This window comes from Centrocercus urophasianus, unplaced genomic scaffold, assembly GCF_019232065.1.
Source record: "Centrocercus urophasianus isolate 14NV4802_14NV808 unplaced genomic scaffold, USGS_Curo_1.0 seq_10, whole genome shotgun sequence".
Taxonomy (NCBI): domain Eukaryota; kingdom Metazoa; phylum Chordata; class Aves; order Galliformes; family Phasianidae; genus Centrocercus; species Centrocercus urophasianus.
This window is the reverse complement of record NW_024884142.1, coordinates 16,842,886-16,862,349: the sequence shown is the minus strand read 5'-3', so window position 1 is coordinate 16,862,349 and position 19,464 is coordinate 16,842,886. Positions and strand designations below refer to the sequence as shown.

Genomic DNA, 19,464 nt, shown 5'->3' with positions numbered 1-19,464 from the left:
GAATCTAATTGCAACATCTTCAATTGGCAGTGAAATCAGATGTACAAGAGTATCTCTCAATGCTTCATGCATTTCATATCAAAACCAATAAATGGTATGTATGTATATCATTAAATAAATGAATAAGTAAATAATTGCGTTCTGAAGGAGATACTAAGGGCAATGCTAACCAGTTAACTGAAGCAATATACAATAACGATATTACTGTCAAGGAACATGTCATAAAGAAGTCAATATGATATCCATGTTAATACATACCAAATTTATTATAACATCCAATTAAGAATCACAGGTCAATATTTTGAGTAGCTAATGATAAAAGTGACACTGGTAATAACAGTATCACTTATCAAGATGCATTAATGTCAGTTTGCTTCTGTAACTGTCAACAGCTAAAATGTATAGAGATAATCCACTACATATGTAGCCTTTCTCTCTCTGCCAACATCAACCTAGCATGTCAAATTGTTCTAAAAAAAAAACACTAATCAACATGCTCCGCTTTAGAAAGGTGATATGCTGAAGCTATCTAGGAAGCTGATGAATAACAATAATAAAACCTCAAGCACCACAAGCAAGCAAAGATTCTTCCAAATGTAGATGTCAGAAAAGACTGACAATGATTGAAGCTGGACATTCTAATCATTTTTAGAATTAAAAAAACCCTCAGATTCTAGTACCACAGACACTTAATATGGTAACAGCAATGTAATAGAAATATTTGATTATTTGTACAAGACCTTGAAATATTTTTACAGATTTACTCCCAGGAAAATTTTTATAAATAGAAGAACTCAAGGAGGAGAGATGTGTTGCATCTTTCATTATCAATAAATGATACCCAAGTAGCCTTTAGTACAAGTTAGCCTTTAGTACCAACATTCTAGCCTAACTAATGGTTTTTCAGTCATGATAGCCTTTATAAAATGAAAATATATCACTTAAAGAACCAGTATGAATTGTTTTTTCTGTGTCTATGTGCCACCTTCAGGAAAGACAGTCCCTAAGTTTTTCAGCTCAAAAAGCAATTGGTATCCTGGGCTAATTCTGGGTAAGTTCTTTACAGTTCTTTGCTGGAACAGGCTGCCCAGAGAGGTTGTGGATGCCCCGTTCCTAGAGGTGTTCAAGGCCAGATTGGATGGGGCCTGGGCAGCCTGGTCTGGTATTAAATGGGGAGATTGGTGGTCCTGCATGTGGCAGAGGTGTTGGAGATTCACGATCCTTGAAGTCTCTTCCAACCCTGGCCATTCTGTGATTCTGTGTAAGTCTCTAACAAGTTGGAAGTATTCTGAGATACTTCATCTCTATTTAAAGAAGCTCCACAGTGTACCACAGTAGTGGTAATAGATGCTCATATCATGGTCACAAAGCATTGTGTTCATGTGCCAGGGTGCCAATACAGCAATGTACCTGCTGAAATCAATGAATAAATCAGGTTGAAAGAGGTGGGGTAGGAACACAGGTTTCTATGTGATTTTTTTTATTTTTGGTATTGTTTTCAGTGAAGAAAGAACTTCAAATTTTGTCCAAAATAAGCTTATGAAATAGTTTATGCAAGGTTACATGGAGATCTATTGTTCTTAGAATCATCGAATCATCAAGGTTGGAAAAAGACCTCCAAGATCATCTAGTCCAATCATCCACCTGCTAGTTCCTCACTAAACCATGTCCTTCAGTACAATGTGTAAAGCCAGTGAGCAGCCTAGTTAAGAGAAGCATCTGCTTCCTTTCCATGACCCCTCCTCTCTCAGACTGCACGTACAGCTTCTCTTCAGGTTGGCTCCATGCATGCAGATGATGTGCTTTCTTTCCTAAGGGCTACTGTCCAGCTTTCTGCTTTCCCTTAAGTAATGTAGATTTTCCTCTCAAAGAACTATGTCCTCTGTGCAAAACAGTCTGCCAAAAAAAGAAGAGAGTACTGGTTTATCTCTATAAGAATAAACCAGGAAGGAAATCAGATGAATCCTTGGCCATCAGCAATCAGACAGAGTATTTGAATAACTTATATGACTACAAACTGGGTTCACTGCTAGGAATTCAGTGATATTGTCAATATTTTTTGACACGTCTTGGATTTCAGACCTGTCTCTGGCACTTTGTAGCCCTAGGCAAGTCACAATCATGCACTTATCCTCATACAAAAAATATTTGCTTTTTCTCTTGCTGATGCATCCACATAGCAAATATAAGGTATATCAGGTGAGATGTAACCCAATCCTTCTCTATCCTAAAAAGGAGTATCATTGTCTTTGTGTAGACGGTGTGCTCTATGAAATTAATCCTTTTTAAATGAGGAAAGCTACTCTTTCTGTTCACATTTTATCTTACAAGGTGCCTTTTTCTCAATCTGAATTGCTCTGCATTATGATTTTCTAACAGAAATGGAAAACTAATTGCGAACAATCATCTGGCTCCTCTGTTGCTGTAATTACAGTAAATTCTTGCAAGAAATTATGCAGAAATTATGCACAGTTCCTGCATAATTTTACTGCTTGAATTCATACTCAATGAAGCACTTTATGGAAGTAAGTAATATTCAAGCAATGAGAGTTGGATATTCAGCTTGCTTTCATGAATAAGGAATAGGAAAGCGGTTCACTGTAGTCCCAGTAAAACTTTCACTGATTCTTTGAAGGAAGATAGAGTGACTGGTCTGATATGCAAATACATATTAGCTAAATACTATAATCTCCTTCTGAAAATTACTATCAAGAAAAAAACATTTATTAATTATATACAATGCATCCCATTAACATTAAGCACTTTCCTCCATGTTTCTTAAGTCCTTTTTCACAAAAAAGAATAGAGTTTCATCAAGAAAATAGATAGTTCCCTTTATCACACATCCAAACCTTTTTGAATATGTGATTGCTCTCCATCTGCAGATGTTATGTCATTTGGCCCTTTTTTTTCTTTCCTGACCAGTGTTTACCAGATCATAGCCAACATTCTGGATTCCCAAATAGAGCAAAAAGGGTAGCCATCCAGGGCTATTTTCTTTCACAAGATAATAAAGGAACATACAGGTCAAACCTCACTACAGCAGTAATGCCCAAATGGCAGTGCTCTCTACTAGGAAAGGGTTATGGTTATTACAACATGGAAACTCCAGTACATAAATCTGCATAATTAAAAGTACAAATGGAATGCCTTCCTAATCATTTTATCCTTTATTGTCCAAGTGAGAAACATGAGCAGAACCCTGTTAATTTGCCAGGTGTACCAGAAAGAATATTCAGGACATAATCTAAAATCTAATTGTGTTATATGAAAGAATGACTGAAGAAAATGTAAGGAAAAAAATATTACAGAAGAAAAAAAATCCTACTATCATTAAATGCTGAAAGTCTCTTTAGAATTTAACCTGCCTGTGTTATCAATCAACCAGAGTAACTGTTAAGATAATATAAGGCAGGAGCAGGAATGTTACTGCTTTTTTCTTGGGACTTTGCCCAGATTTCGCAGCACATTTTCTCTACATTTTTACATGTACTTCTGGACTCCCTGTATGTGGCTCTGGGCAGCCTGGTCTGGTGGTTGGCGACCCTGCACAAAGCAGAGGGGTTGAAACTCGATGATCATTGTGGTCCTTTTCAACCCAGGCCATTCTATGATTCTATGATTATGCCCTAGAAGTTCTTATTTCCATCCATTGATTTATTGTACCAGAGGCCTAGACAACCTATTCAGGTGCAAGTGCAGCTGTCTAAGCTGATGAGAGATTAATCACATCCCACTGACTAGCCATGTAAAATAAATGGGAATTTCTGTATTCACATTTTAGGGAAATTAAAATGAGGCAATTAGAGATCAGACTAAAGCAGTAGGAATGGAAGAGCTGCAGCTTCCACTGGGCCTACCCACTGTCACCTCTGTGATTATTTCAGAAGACCATCAAGCATAAAATGTCATAGAATCATTAAGGTTGGAAAAAAGCCCTAAGATCATCTAGTCCAGCAGTCTGTCTCAAACACTCAGAACTTGCCATCCTTATCTAAAGTTCACAGTGTAGCTCTTAAATAAATTCTAAGAAGTAGTCCAGTCATTTATTTACAATTTCTGTAATCTCATGGTGGCACCAGAAATTCCTCTGGGAAGGAGTGCTGAAACACCAGAACAACTGAAAAATGAACGTGAATGTTTTTCTTGTTTGTTTTGAAGAAACAAACAAGCTCAAAAAGCAACTGGTATCCTGGGCTCCATCAGAAGAGGGGTGGCCAGCAGGGACAGGAAGGTCCCCCTCTACTCTGCTCTTGGAGGCCCCATCTGTAGCACTGCATCCAGGTCTGGAGCCCCCAGTACAAGAAAGACAGGGAGCTGTTGGAGACGATCCAGAGGAGAGCCATGAAGATGATCAGGGGACTGGAGCACCTCCCCTATGAAGCCCAGTCCCCTATGAAGACAGGCCGAGGGAGCTGGGCTTGTTCAGCCTGGAAAAAAGAAGGCTGCGGGGTGACCTCACTGCAGCCTTTCAGTACCTAAAGGGAGCCTACAAACAGGAGGGGAATCAACTCTTTGAAAGCATAGACAATAGCAGGACAAGGGGAAATGGTTTTAAGTTGAGGGAGGGAAGATTTAGGTTGGACGTCAGGGAGAATTTCTTTACAGAGAGAGTGGTGAGGTGCTGGAACAGGCTGCCAGAGAGATTGTGGATGCTCCATCCCTGGAGGTGTTCAAGGCCAGACTGGATGGGGCCCTGAGCAGCCTGGTCCAGTATTGAATGTGGAGGTTGGTGGCCCTGCATGTGGCAGGGGGGTTGGAGATTCATGATCCTTGAGGTCCCTTCCAACCCAGGCCATTCTGTGATTCCGTGAAAACATAGCATAAGAATACCAGAATGCACTATTAGGAAAAAAAAAAAAAATCATTTGTTGTTGTTAAAGAAATTGCAAAATTCAGATAAGTCAAATGCTAAATCTTCTTAAATGCTTATTTATTGGCTCAATCTATAATAGTTTATGTCCTTGGATCAATTTTACTCTCCTACCTTTTCCACTGAGAAACATTTAAAATCAAAATATCATTTCCAATTACCTAAAAGAATCCAGCAGTACAGATTTGGCATCAGGATCAGTAAGGACTTCACTTCAAAAGGGCAACATCAATTGCAAGGCAGTATGTTTGTGCCAGTGTGTGGTATGGCAGTGACAGATTCCTCGGCCGTCAGAGAGATCAAATTTTTGGAACAGACTTGGGATGGCAAGGTCTCAGCTAAAGGGACACATGCTGAGACTCACTATCTCCTGGGTGCAGAGACAAACTCTCCTCTCTCCTGTGCCCTGGGATCATCTCTTAGTCTCCAGCACACTATACACCATGTAAGAACAACATTTGCTTTCCACCTTGCTTCAGTTACAAAAGAAAAGAGATTTTTCTATTCACCTTGCCTTGTGTCTTTTCACATTCTATTTTCCTCTCTTACACTGGCTGCCAAACACAAACAAGATAGCATTAATCAAAAAGTTCTTATTGACCTTTCTAAAGGAAGCTTCTTTACAGTCCAAAAGGAATACTTTCTTCCCATCATCCATTCTTTCAGGTTATAAACAAATCCCACATAAAGCCTGTGGGCACATCATGATATCAGGCATTAAAAACAGAAATCTAGTCTTAAGCATGTTTAATTCGATGAAATTTCCCTGCCATTTCTTTCTCTGATGTAAGAGCACCTTACCTACCATCTGCCCAGAGGAGCTGAAGGATGTTTTATCTGGTGAGTAATTTCCTAAAGCACAGTAGTTTTCTGAGATTATATCTGTTTCTTCTCCCTTAGTGAATGACTTCAGAATGATATTCATCTGATCAACTGTAAAGATCTCCAAAATAGAAAACTAGATCTGATTTGTATTCTTTTTATACGCGACAGAAAGAAATAGTCACTACTGAGATGCAGCTCATTTTGCACAAAGGTAAATGTCTGAAATTGTGTTAATTATGCTCTGAAATTCTGTTGTAGTTTTTTGGTTGGTTGGTTGGCTTTCTAATTGATTGTAAAATAAACTGAGGATGACTCACTCAGATGTACTTCCTACATAGATAAAAGAGGGGGATTGAAACTTGCTTAAACAACATTAATTGAACAGCTCACACTCAAGATTCCCTGTAGCTTGTGGTACGGAGGGCAAGGCCATGTCTTCTGTAAAATTTGTAGATAAGGAAATATATATATACCTCCATTTTCCCTTTGATGCACTGGATTTCTGGTATAAGATTAAAGTTGCCATGAGGCAACATGTGACTATATCATACAATCAAATTTGGAATGGTTTCATAGGACATAATTCTGTAATGAATCTCATTGCTTCAGGAAGTTCCAAATGCCAAAAAGAAAAGCTGAATTCAGAGATCAAGAAAATACACACAAAGCTAATAGATCCTACAATTTAAATTAAGGCTGGGAAGAACATGAAGGTGCAGAAATATGTTTCCTCATGCCTTTTTTCCTTAAGTATGAACTGCAGGAATCAGTCAAGGACAGCATACTGGGCTAAATGGACTTTAAATTAAGCCACTATTTTCTTTCTTAATATCTGACACTCTAATATTGACAACACTTTTCTTATGGCAGAGAGTCAAGAAAAGAATGTTAAAACCACACCTCATACATGACATAATTTCTAGAATTACCAAACATTGGCTAAGCCTTACTTTCACACCAAGAAACACATCCAAAACACAAAATGCAAGCTGTTACCCCACCTGCTCTTACAGTCCAACTTCAAAATATTTGTGCTTGGCTCAACTCTATACCCAATGCATTATTTTGGAACACATATTTACTGGTAAGGACAGTTACTGTAGGAGCCAAACATGTGCTTGATATTAACCATTCTGTTTGTCATCAATATGAGTCATCAGCAGCAGTCTCATCTTCCATCTTCATGGTCAAAGTTGAAAAATTACTAAGAATAGCAGCAGAACTTGAATGCAGAGTGCTTTTCTGGGGAACACAACACTGGGACTCTGACTAATGCTGCTAATTGAATTTCTACCTCCATCTTAGAGGAAGAAACAAACTGTGAGAGGTAATATAAAATAAGGTTTTTATAATGCTTATTTGTACTGTGTAGTTCTTGTGACATATGTAATCATTACACAAAACCCATTTGCAAAACTCCTGCAATTTTTTTTCACAGAACTAACAACATAGAGGTAAAAATCTGGAACCTGGTGATGAGCTATCATCACAACACAAAATAGCACATAATCTCTGGTGAAACTCTTTAACTTACTTCTGATAATAAGATACTTCATTTATGGAATAAAACTTTTTCTCTTCCCCCAGAAAAACTTTTCAATTAGCCATCAGATTAACTACTCTATTTCAGCAGTGACTGTTCCTACGTGTAACCAAGTCTGAACACTTACGAAAAAATGAATGAAATGGACATGCTGCACTTTTCACATCAAAGACTTTTCTAAAATGACTGAGAAAAGTCAGTTAGATAAGAAAATTTGTCACATTAGTTAAGGCAGGCTGTCTTTAAACTTTTCTATCAGCTCTGAAAAAAAATATGTATAAAAAAGAAAAATCTGAATAAGTATCATCATCCTGAACATACCCTGCGCTTAGTAATCCAGATAGCAACGATTACTCTCATCTTCCCCTTCTCTGGAGATACTCAAGACCTGCCTGGATGCCTACCTGTGCAGTTTGCTACAGGAGGCCTGCTTTGCAGGAGGGTTGGACTCAATGATCTCTGGAGGTCCCTTTCAGCCCCTACAATTCTGTGATTCTGTGATGTTCAATATAATTGATGCAAATTAATTACCCCTTCAGAACCGGTTAGATAAAGACACACACATGTACCAAAAATGCTCAAATGCTGCTATAAACAGGAACAAGTTACAGTATTTTTAAAGAAAATCCTTCAAAACACAACCAAAGTTTGTTTCTTCTCAATTTTTTTTTTTTTTTTTTTTAATAATAACTTTTCACTGAGCAGCCCAATGTGTGTAGAGGGCCCAAAAGAACAGACAGCACCAGGAGCGGTGAGTGTTTCAGTAAGCAGCTGGCAGGTTAGGGTAAAGCTGTGTTTGATAGTGGTAAGCTCTGGAAATAACATTTTAAACATTGATGTTTTTATTGTTTTTTGTTTATTTTTAATCAAAACAGAACAGAACTGTTTCAGCTGCTTCAGCTGCATTTGTAGAAAGGGAGCCACACAAAGCTGAACACTCATAACAGTGAGAATCCCTTTTCTAGCAGCACATGCAGTCAGCGCTTTCATTCATCTCTGCATTAACAACCAATCACACAGTGCCTGCAACAATCATTGCCACAGAGTTATCAAATTTTTCAGCTGCAAATCCTGATCCCTACAGAGATTAAATCACAGAAGCAGCCCAAACAAAATCAGTGGAGTGCAGCTAATGAAGTGCATGCACAGATCTGCACAAAGTCAGAGCTCTGAGTATTTATCAGGCACCAAATGGGCTAATAACCAGATGTTGAAAGAAAACACAAGTAAAAAGAAAGAAAACAGCACCACCATATATAAATATATGTTTGTGTGTGAGAAATGAAAGACAAATACCAGTAAACTTTTGTTAATATAAATGACAGAAGACAACTGAAAGGAAAATAAAAGAATCAAACTGTAACCATGGAAGGTCCCACAAAGAGGTCAACTGAAAACTCTAGTTTATGTTATTTGATGTTATTCCAGGCTTATTAGTGCTGACAAGAAAGCAAGGCTGTCTCTAGAACAAACTGCTGGACTGAAAAGAGGTACAAAGCTTCATAAGGATGATCATGCAAAGCTGCCCCACACGTCAGGTGTGAGTTGTGCCGAGGGACACGAGCCCTCGGAGCACGTCAGGAGAAACAGAAAAGTCAACAAAATCCACAGCATATTGCCTGGTGCTGCTGAGTGAGAAGGAAGCCTGAGAGAACTGAGAGAACAGCAGCAAAGGAGGATGGTCTGATGCCACATAATTGTTAACCATGGAAATAATAACAGTGAAATAAATCAAGGAAAGAGCTGAAGCCTTCTTGCTTGAAGGTATGATGTACCATCGCTGGCTTCCCTAGTAGAAGAAATACATCTCCTCTTTATACAGCCATTGTGGGACATAAGTCTTCTTCATAACTATCCACATCTGTTTATGTAGATCAAAATAAAACAATTCGGGTAAGACTGAGTAACAAGTGCCATCAAGTGTGTTATACAGAAGTGCTAGGGGGAAGGGAGGGAAATCTTGTTTACAGTTCAGGCTCAGGCATGATAGTCAATGGCAAAACCTGTTTGAGTGGAAGGAAAAGAGCTGTCCCCAAGATCAACCCCTTGGAAAGCTGTGCTGATGAAGTCAGAAAGCAAATCCTCACACATCCAACAGCCTGAAGAGTTTGGTCTCCTTGCTGACATCCAATACCCTGCTACATGCGAAAATGCAGGTGGCTACACTTCACAACTAAAATTTTACTTGGAAGAGGCTTATGTAAGTGTTTAGAGAGGGATTAACAGATGTTAGGAGAACTCTTAAATGATAGGTTGTTACGAACGCATTAGCAGAAGGAGTTTCTACAGGCTTACAAGCTACCTACAGGCATTCTGGCAAGTAATCTGTGAATTCTGCAAATTTATTCACAAAAAGAGAGATAAAACTTAGTATTAGATGTAAATGATGTAGTATTAGATCAATAAAATGCAGTCATTCACTTCACACTCCAGTGAAAAGAATAAGAATTTGGGAGAGCCCATCAGATTCATGATTTTCTGCTCTTGTTCTTTTTCCTCATGTTTCTTGAACTTTTTTCTTCACATTTAGTTTTCTACTATTTAATTTTATTCCTTTTATTTATCTAACCCATCATCTCTTTTACTGTTTTTATTCATTTTTAGTATTCATTCACTTTTTTCCTCTTTCTTTCATTTCTCCCATTTCAGACTTCTATCAATTTTTCCACCACCATCTCACATGGATTTTTAGGGCTCCCAACCTCTCCCTTCTTGCAATCAGTTTTCTTCCCAAGCTTTTTCTAATATCTACAGCTGCAATGCTAGAATGTTTGTATTGCAACCAGAGCAACTCAATCACTACCGCTACAGTTTATACATCTTGCTGCAGCACTGCCAACTACACAGATGCCTCCCAGGCCCATCTCAGTAGTTTTCCCTGTAGCACACCGTTCACTAGCCCGCTGCACCATGAAATACCTAAGTTCTGAAGTTCCCACCAAGAGCAGTTTAGCTTAGTCAAAATAGCACTCAGAAGTGCTCATAGGTTCAAATTTCAGCACTGCTTCCTCCTTTCATTGTGCTGTTCGTTGCAATACCTGGAAAGTCACGTATACCTAAATGTAGGACAATGATGTCCTACTACTACTGCTTGTCTAAAGGAGCTAATGCCTTGGCCCAGCTGAATATCAAAGTGCTCCTTTGATGCCCAAAGCCAGCTCATGATTTAATAATCAAGTGTTACATGCTCACATTTCCTGATCAGGAACACTCTGAGGCTGCATTGCAAAGCCAGGTGTTGCTGAACACACCCAGAAGCCAGAGGTATTTCTCACTTTTTTTATGGCATTGCTGTTCAGCAAGAGAAGGACAGAGCTGGATGAAGCATTGCACTGACGGATCAGAAATGTAAACTTAGCACATGAGAATAAAATGAAACAACTTTGAAAATAACAGGCGACTACAAATAACCGTCCCTGAGAACTAAATGGTTGTTCTGCGTCTATTTTTAAATGTGAAAAAGTAGATTTCATTTGGTTTGTGAGTTAGTAGCTCCAAATATCATTAAGCATTAATAGCATGATACCTTACTGGTCATTACAACCATTTTCTAAACAACTGATGTTAACACACAGCTAACAAGCATAAATATACTTTACGATGACTGTTCTGTCAGATATGTTCCTTGAGCACGAAAGCAATAACAAGGAAATCTTAGCTAAATCTTAAATTTATGATGCAATTTAACATTTAAAACTTCATTAAAAGTGCTTCAAAACATAATAACATGTTAGTACACGTAAGTGCATTACATGGGAATGGTTTGCTTATAAAATCCACACATTTAAACATGCATTTAATTAGACAATTAATTGGATGTTCAGTCAGGAATTCAAAGAAAAAATGAACTGATCACAGCCTTCTAAAGATTACTTCAAGATCATATAAAGTAGGGTTCTTTATATGTATTTTCAATAGGAGCTTAAAATAAACATCTGAAATTGACTTGAATGACATTTATAAAGAATTCAGATGAAGAAGTGAGAGTACAATAGCTTGTGCTCTGAGACGAGTAGTCATTGGTTACACATTTGCTCTTAACCTTGAGCTAAGAAGCCCTGATGTAGATGATTCATGGGTGAAATTGCACAATATATCATATAAAATTGCAATATTAGTGATCCTTATGAAGATGCAAAGATAATTACTATTTTACTACAACACAAAGATTTTGCATTTCCACTGCTTTCCAAACTGAAAACATTTTCAATCCTGAATACTATCTGACAGTTCACTCCAAGATCAATAAGCTTGAGCACTAAAATTTCCCTCAAAATTCCCACCCATTCCTGATAAAAAGCAAATATGGCTGGGACATGCATCAGAAAGGCAAGATTCTTTCAGCCACACTCGGAGCAAGTCATGTTCCCTTCTTTTGAGCACAAAAAATGTTGTGCTGAACATAGAAACACTTAATAGTACTTCAAAATGTCTCTGGATTCAGCTATGAAAAGGAAAGCTGGCTTTCAAAACAGATTGTCAGTTCTGTTTACACATCCTTCCACAAATACTTCCATTATCTGCTTAGATAAATACAAAAAAATATATGTTCTTTATGGCTTGGTGCCTGTTCTGTTCTTCTGCAGTAAGGACATATTACATTCTTACACCACACAAATCATCACTTTGTCTAACATAGTTAATATTCATGAAGACATAGATATACAAGTAACTACAGATTTACTGGAAAATGATCAGTCCCTCAGAATGGGTTACCTGCTTTGAAAAGGACTTAAATCTCTTTGGGGTCATTGACTTAACCACCGAAAGCATTCACATGCAATGAATATTTGATATATCCTTGCATTACATAGAAGCTGCTGCATAACTGTTTAGAGGTTGTACCTTCTCACAGACATTACAATTAAGATAGCTACAATCCATTGACGATGATATATCTCTGCACTTAGGAAGAAGACAAACAGCTACAGAGCTGAGCTACAGCTTGCCTGAGATATCTCTGAGATTGATTACCCACTACTCACATTCCATGCAAATGACATTATTTTAGAGAACGTTATCCAATTGGAACAAGTTGCTTTTGTTTAGCTCTAAATGAAGACGACCAAAATACTTTAACCTTCTCCTGCATCATTAATGAGGACACATTTAAATCTGTAATATTTTGTAGCTCTTGTTTTGTTTGTTGTATATTGTAGATTTCTTGTAAAACACTACTTGTCTATGAAATTGCTTATTGTTAGTATTAATTTTCCTATGTTCCACTTACACTGCAGAGACCACCGTGAAATCCATTTCCACGACACTCACACCTGCAGTACTCAAGCCCTTCACAGCATTCCCACAGAGCCAAGTGGTCTAATTATTGCAATCAAGCAAATAATTACACAATGCCTACTATCCACACGTTTTGAAACAGCTCAACCTTGTCTCTAGTTTAGGGGCCTTGACCATGACCCTTCCAGCAGTGGATAATTTCTCAGAGCACCTTGCTGTGCATAGAGACATTTTCCCAACTCATCCCATCGATTGGCATCCCGTGGGAGGGTGGAAATGTCACTGTTCCTTTTCTTTTGACATCTCAGCCATTTGGCCTGTGTTTTCAGCATTTGACTGGAAGCACATGCTCTGAAAAACGTAAAAAACATTCAGCTGGAAATAGAAGGATGATATATTAAGTTTCATTTTACTGCATTTTATTTATAAAATTAGTGAAGACAATCATGGTTTTGTTTTGATCACATCATAACCTGATGTAGCTGTTGGATGCAATTCCTAAGCAGAACCGTTGTTTGAGAATAAAGAAATAGTCTGTAATCCTGTTACCAACTTTTGTGTCATAGCATTTAGGAATAAAGGAAAGAGAAAATTAAATTTGCTCAGATAATCCTAGTTTTCAAACCCTAAAGTGCAATTTTTTTCAGTAGTAGATTTTTAGAAGCTATAAATAAAAGAGCTCCTAAAAACGCCAGGCAATTTATTGTATGATGCAGCATTGAGTCACTGCAAGTCATTGGCAAGGTTGGCAACCTTGACCCCCTCAGCCCTGACTTCTGCTCCTTAGAAGCAGGGGAAGAACTGTAGTTTAACTTGGCTACAGGAATAATTTATCATTGCAGTCCCTCAGCACATAGGCTTATAGACTTTCTGTCCCAGAAAAAACACTATAAACCAACCCACCCTGCAACAAATAACCAAAGCCCCTAACTTTTCTTGTTATATATATAATATATATAATATATATATAATACCAGCGTCACTTTACCTAATGGATTGCAAATAACAGAACTAGAATGAAAACTGCTCTATTTTCAATTGATATCAGCTTCCTAACATCACTGAAAATTTTATCCATCAAAGAAAAGGGGGAAAACTTATAACCTTTTCCCTGCTGGGACTTTAAAGACAAATACTTATCTGCATTTTGCTATTCTTTTCTCAGAGTGACAGGGAGAACACAGTTTTGGCTCAGATGTCTTACCAAGAATTACCATCTCTTTGCCTGATTATCACTTAATTCTGGCATTTGATCTGGATGTATTTCAAGATGCACTTAAGAAATATTAAACGGCACAGCTCTTGCTTGAAGCTGAAAATCTAATTTATTTTTCTAGATTCTTATTATATAAAATCACCACCAACAGAGATATTTAAGTAGCAGTAAAATGGTGATGTGCTGTCAGTAAATTTTTATGAGATATATGAAACCACTACGAAAACAATTTAAAATCCATTGAACATGGAAAGAAATTCTGATGGCTGTTTCCAAAAGTCTCAATTGTAAGTGGCTCAAGTGAATCCAATTAGTTTATTTCACACCATTTACGAATAAAGCATTTCAAAATCCCTATCATTTTTCCCTTGTTTGATTTCCAAACTTTCATTATGATTAACATAAAAAACATGAAATAGAAAAGATAGAGTGCTATAGATCCAATTTCTGTCTCATGGAGACAAATAGTTTGGTGAGACAAATAGTTTGTTGTTTTTTTTTTAGTATAGTAAATATGTTCTGGAGCACCAATATATTCGTTTATAATTCAAGATACGGAAGTCTTCAACCTATTGCTTTGCACTTTTCAAGATACTGAACAAACTAAAAGCTGTTGAGCAAAATAAATGTTTCATGTAAATTCAAAAAAATCTGCTTTTATCCCTTTTCTTCAAAAATGGATACTCACCAGCTGAATCTATATTTAATTAATCCTATTAAGCCTACGGGGTAGTGACAAATGTAGCAAAAATGCCATCAGAAAGTATCTTGCCGTCTGTACTGCATGTTGCCATCAATTGTGTGGAAAACCTACCAATCATCTCTCAAGAATGAAATATGTAATGCAGAAAGGTGTTCGGTGTGACCATCATGTGGAAACAAGATCAATCTTGTTGTAAAATAACATAGTCAGATTGATCTATCAACAAGGTTGCCACCACAAAAAAAAAAGATGTAGATTTACTGCTGGAGTAGACATTTGATAATTCAGCTATCTCATGGGAATCATGTAAGTAATAATAATAAGTAAATTAAATGCAATAACATTTAGATATGAACAAGAAGTTCTTATGAAAACTCAGAAGCACAATGGAAAGCCTGCATCAAGGCAGGTGTGCAGATTTGGCCATGCAATAATGTTCTGCAGGGCGGTGTTGCAATAACCCTCGACATACCAAAACATTCCTGTGACTTTCTGTAGCCCAAGAAAAAGATCCTATCATGATGCGTCCTACAGCAGGCTTTCAGAAGACCACCCAGGAAACAAAAGCTGCAGTTCTGCTCCATTGATACAAAAGAATACAGGCAGTAAGGATAATACTTACCTCCAACATAAAATAAACAGCAATCAAAGGTTTTAGATGGTGTTATTTAGGAAATGAGGGCTACCAGCACGGCACCATTTATTATCTTCTTAGGAAACAATTACTTTCATAATCACAAGGCAGAGGGAAGGGGAGCAGAAAGGGAAAGGCAGAGGGAGAGGGAAAGAAATTGGAAAGTCTCTATTGCCTTCTCTGGAGAAGATTTTTGATGAAATGTCCTGATAAAGTTAATTCATTCTTTTTGTGGAAAAATACCTATGAAGCCACTGCATCAGTGCTGCCACAACAATGGAATTATTTCAAAAACAAGCAGAAGAACAGATGTCCTGAGGCTTTGATAACTGTCCCTCAGAATAATCCGGTGTTATTTTCTGGGCATACTGCTTAAGGTGTTTAGACTAAATGTTTGAAGTATATTTAGGGAACTTATTTTGAGAAGTGGTCATTAATAGCCATTAATGTAATGCTGTATTCAGAAAGGACAATATGAAACATATTAAAATATTATGCCTTTCATAGTTGATCCAAAGCAATCATGGAAACACGTTATTGCTGGTCTGCTGGTTGCCCCAAAATATGGGATGGACTTGTTTTCAGGTCCATCTTCTTTCGCCCTTTCTCATGACTCACTTGTTCCCTTTTATTCCATTCATTGTCAAGTAGTTCTTTTTCCAAGAATTAACATCAAAGTAACAGACTTAATGCCAGTGGTATATTATCGAGTGCTTTCAGAATGTAAAGGTTAGTGAACTGAAAGCAGTAACTTTTTTTATTTTTTGGAAGAGAGAGGACTCCTTAATGATGAGTATGGTCTCATCATGTATCGATGTTAAATGTGTTAAAGGTGCCTTGTAGATGAAGAAAGTTGTTATCATGTTTCCTGAGAAACACAGCAGTGCCACTTCAAAATAGAAGAATTCAAGAAATGTTGTTTGGGAGATAGTTTAAGGGATGACTCAGTCCAGCATCCATCTCAAAGCAAGACTAATGCCATAACAAAGCCTAGTCAGCCATATCTTCACCCAGTCGAATCCTGAAATCCTCACAGGATGGACAGACCACAAATTCCATGGTTGTTCTTATGCTGTGCGGTCCTTCTAACAAAGCAGCTCCTCCTAGCATCCATCCTGAATGTCAAAGCTAGCAGAAGCAGTGAACAGCAAACATTTCCCATGTATCACCCACAACTCAATTCCATTTTCCTGAGGGATATCTTCAGAAAACTCCTTATTTTTCTCAGTAACAGTCTCTATATTCAAACTAATATCTGGAAACAAGATTCAAGCAAGGACCAAGCCAAACTTAACCACAGATCAATCTTTCAGTGGCACTGAATACAAGAGTTTGAGAATCAAGAAACCTTTTTCCAGAACTGATTTAATCCATAAGCACAGACTGCACTTCAAGGCTGATGCTTCTCTTTTTGCTGCCTTCCTCAAAATGCAGTCATTTGAATTGCAGCAGCTGATGCAGCTGCTACAGGGGCTCATACTTCACTTCAAAAAGTTAAAATACACAAAGGTTATTTGTTCCTAAAAAGCCTCTTTCATCATCACATTGAAGTCTCTACAGGAATCTGCTCCCTCTCCTCCTGAATCTCTGCATGAAATTGCACAGCACTATTTCATAGAACCTCCAGCCAAAAATGCACTGGCGACACCTCTTCAAGATAACTTTTTCCACTGAAGCATCCAAAGCCCACTTCATGTATTCTAGCAATGCCTCTGCACAATTGGCATTAGATTAAGGAAAAGGTAATGTAAACTGAAGTTTGAGAGCTAAGTGTCAGGGATTAGAGCAGAGGCTAGACCAGCAGTCAGTGCTTCTCACTTGCTTTGGTCCTGGGAAATGTCACATCAGTAGTGATAAAAATATGCTGATACTTGCAGCCTTCAAGTTTAGATTTTCCTCCATGGTGATCACCTGCTGGAGCAGTCCTCACCTCTGCAGCAACACCACACCTCTCATCAGGAAACACTGATGCTGTAGCTGAAGTGCAGTCTCAGCCTTCTCATTACACCTGCACACTGAGAGGAGATTGCTGATGTACTAGGATCTTATTGGTCTCTTTCTGCAAAGCCACAGCAAAGCCTCAGTCCTGCTCTTCAAAGCACAGAGATATTTGAAAATGCCTCCCACAGCCCTCCCTTACAGTAGAGGCTGCTGAAATCTGACACATGGCAGCACAGAACACTGTAAGCATGATGGTTCACTCTACTGAACTTGGCTGCCTGACAGAAGCTACAAGAGGAGGTCACAAACTACCTATAGAGCAAGAAACAAAAGGAATTATTTAAATTTATAAACATATTAAACTTTCTCTGACTAAGCAGTTCATTCCCATTTGGGTCCCTTTAAGTTGTAAACCTCAGGAAATGGATCATCCCCTTGGAGGAGTCTGTACCAGAGCACTTCCACAGAGATGATCTGACCTTGGCAGGGATTGAATCACTTGTTGCTAATGATGTAAAAATGCCAATTGTTTGATGTAGTTTGATGGATTCGATCCACACTGCCTCATCCTGTTTGAGGTGTCTCTACACATTTTTTTACAGAAAGCAAATGATAGTTTTCTGAATTAAGTCTTGCAGTCCTTTCTTACAGAGTGCATGCTGACATCCAAAAGCTTATCTTAGTGCCCTTTCAAGCATTAGTTTCAGGCATCTATTTGGTTTAATTTATTTCCTCTACATGATTATCTTTACTTTATCAATATTTAATGAATCAAGAAAGTAAAAAGAACAACAACGAAAAATAACTGATGATGCATACTAAAGTATAAAGACTGAATGTTACCTGTTACCATACCAATATGCATATTATTTTAAATGCAATACTAAACATGCTACATTTTAATGAAGAGAGGTGACATCAAACAGGAAACAGACAAGTGTGAAATATAATTAAAATCTTTTCAAATAACAGATGCAATATGCATTAATGGAGGAGGACTTCTGAATGTAAACAGACTATTTCGAGCTAAGCTGTCAATCCAATATGGAAATGCTGGAATTATTCTGTCTTTTTGAGCTCTTCTAATAACAAAAACTGTAAAAAGGAAAATTCGGTTCATCTGCTTAAACCAATCTATTTGACAGTGAGTCATTCCATTTTCCTGTCACAAAACAGGACATCCATTATCTTCCATTTCCACAGCTGGCTCAACACTAAGAATCTCTTCTGGATTCTGGCTGACAGAGAATTTTTCTCCAGGAAGCAAGGACAAGAACTCTTTAACAAGATATTTCACAAATATTATGTGAAATAGCCTGAAGCAGTAGAGAATTTCATATTATTTGTCTCATCCACAGAAAGTAGTGAATATAAAGCTACAATACTAGTTAATAAAACTGTCTGTAAGGTTAAATAGGCGCTGTCGTGGTTTTGTGTTTTTTGGTTTTCAATATTCCACATCATAATATCATGTAGTGCACTAGGAGCTGAAGTGTTAATGCTCCAATTCTGGGTACCTGTCCCTGTACATCATGGAAGTCATGGGGTCTGGCCCTTCCGTGTGCAGCATTCTCTTATTGCCTTGCAGTGGGTGCTGGAGGGTGCTTTCCTAGCCATATAAAGCTTTTCAGGTTTGACTCAGTCTCAGGAACTCTCTCTCTGCTATTTTATTTGATTTATTAGTCTCAATTTCAATTAGATTGTATTATATTGTGTTATCTTGCATTCTGATATCATAGTTAGTAAAACAAGTTTTCCTCCATAGATCATTGCTGCTGCTTTTTTTTCCTTCCTTGAGCCCAGCTCCCATCTCCCTATCCCTCTTCCCTTTTCCTTCCCATTTTGTGGGACCAAGGGAAGGCCAGGGGCCTACTGCCCCCCTGTCATGGGCATAGATTGATCTAGTTAACTCTGTGACAAGAGCTATATCTTGAGCATCAGCTAGTAGCTATTTAATGGAAAATCTGCAATCAGAATATTTTCAGGATACAGACTGGATTAGGTCTTTGTTCTTTTGTAAGCAGGTAGAAATATTTCTTACAAAGTATATAAAACCAAGGTTTGTCTTACATGCACACAAACATACACAGAATCATAGAATGGTTTCTGTTGGAAGGGACCTTTAAGATCATCTGGTTCCAACCCCATGCTCTAGGCATGGACACCTCCCACTAGACCAGGTTGCTCAAAGCCCCATCCAGCCTGGCCTCGAATGCTTCCTGGGAGGGGGCATCCACATCCTCTTGTTCCTGTGTCTCATCACCTTCACAGTAAATAATTTCTTTCTGCTATCTAGTCTAAATCTACTGTCTTCCAGCTTGAAACCATTTCCCCTTGGCCTGTCGTTACCAGCTTTTGTAAAAAATCCTTCCCCAGCTTTCCTGTAGGCCCCCTTCAAGTACTGGAAAGCCATTATTAGGTTCTCCCTAAGTCTTCTCCCCTCTAGGATGAAGAGGCCCAGGTCTCTCAGCCTGTCCTTGTATTTGGAGAG

The 19,464-nt window shown here is 38.0% G+C and overlaps 1 protein-coding gene across 1 annotated transcript in view; it reads right to left on the bottom strand.

Moving 5' to 3' along the window:
* LOC122161862 (muscular LMNA interacting protein) overlaps positions 1-9,368 on the bottom strand; it is an 83,058-nt gene extending 73,690 nt beyond the window's left edge. Inside the window, exon 1 of the mRNA XM_042821572.1 lies at positions 9,285-9,368. Coding sequence (XP_042677506.1) covers positions 9,285-9,368 — 84 coding nt within the window. The remainder of the gene's footprint in view (positions 1-9,284) is intronic.
* Positions 9,369-19,464: the final 10,096 nt, after the last annotated feature.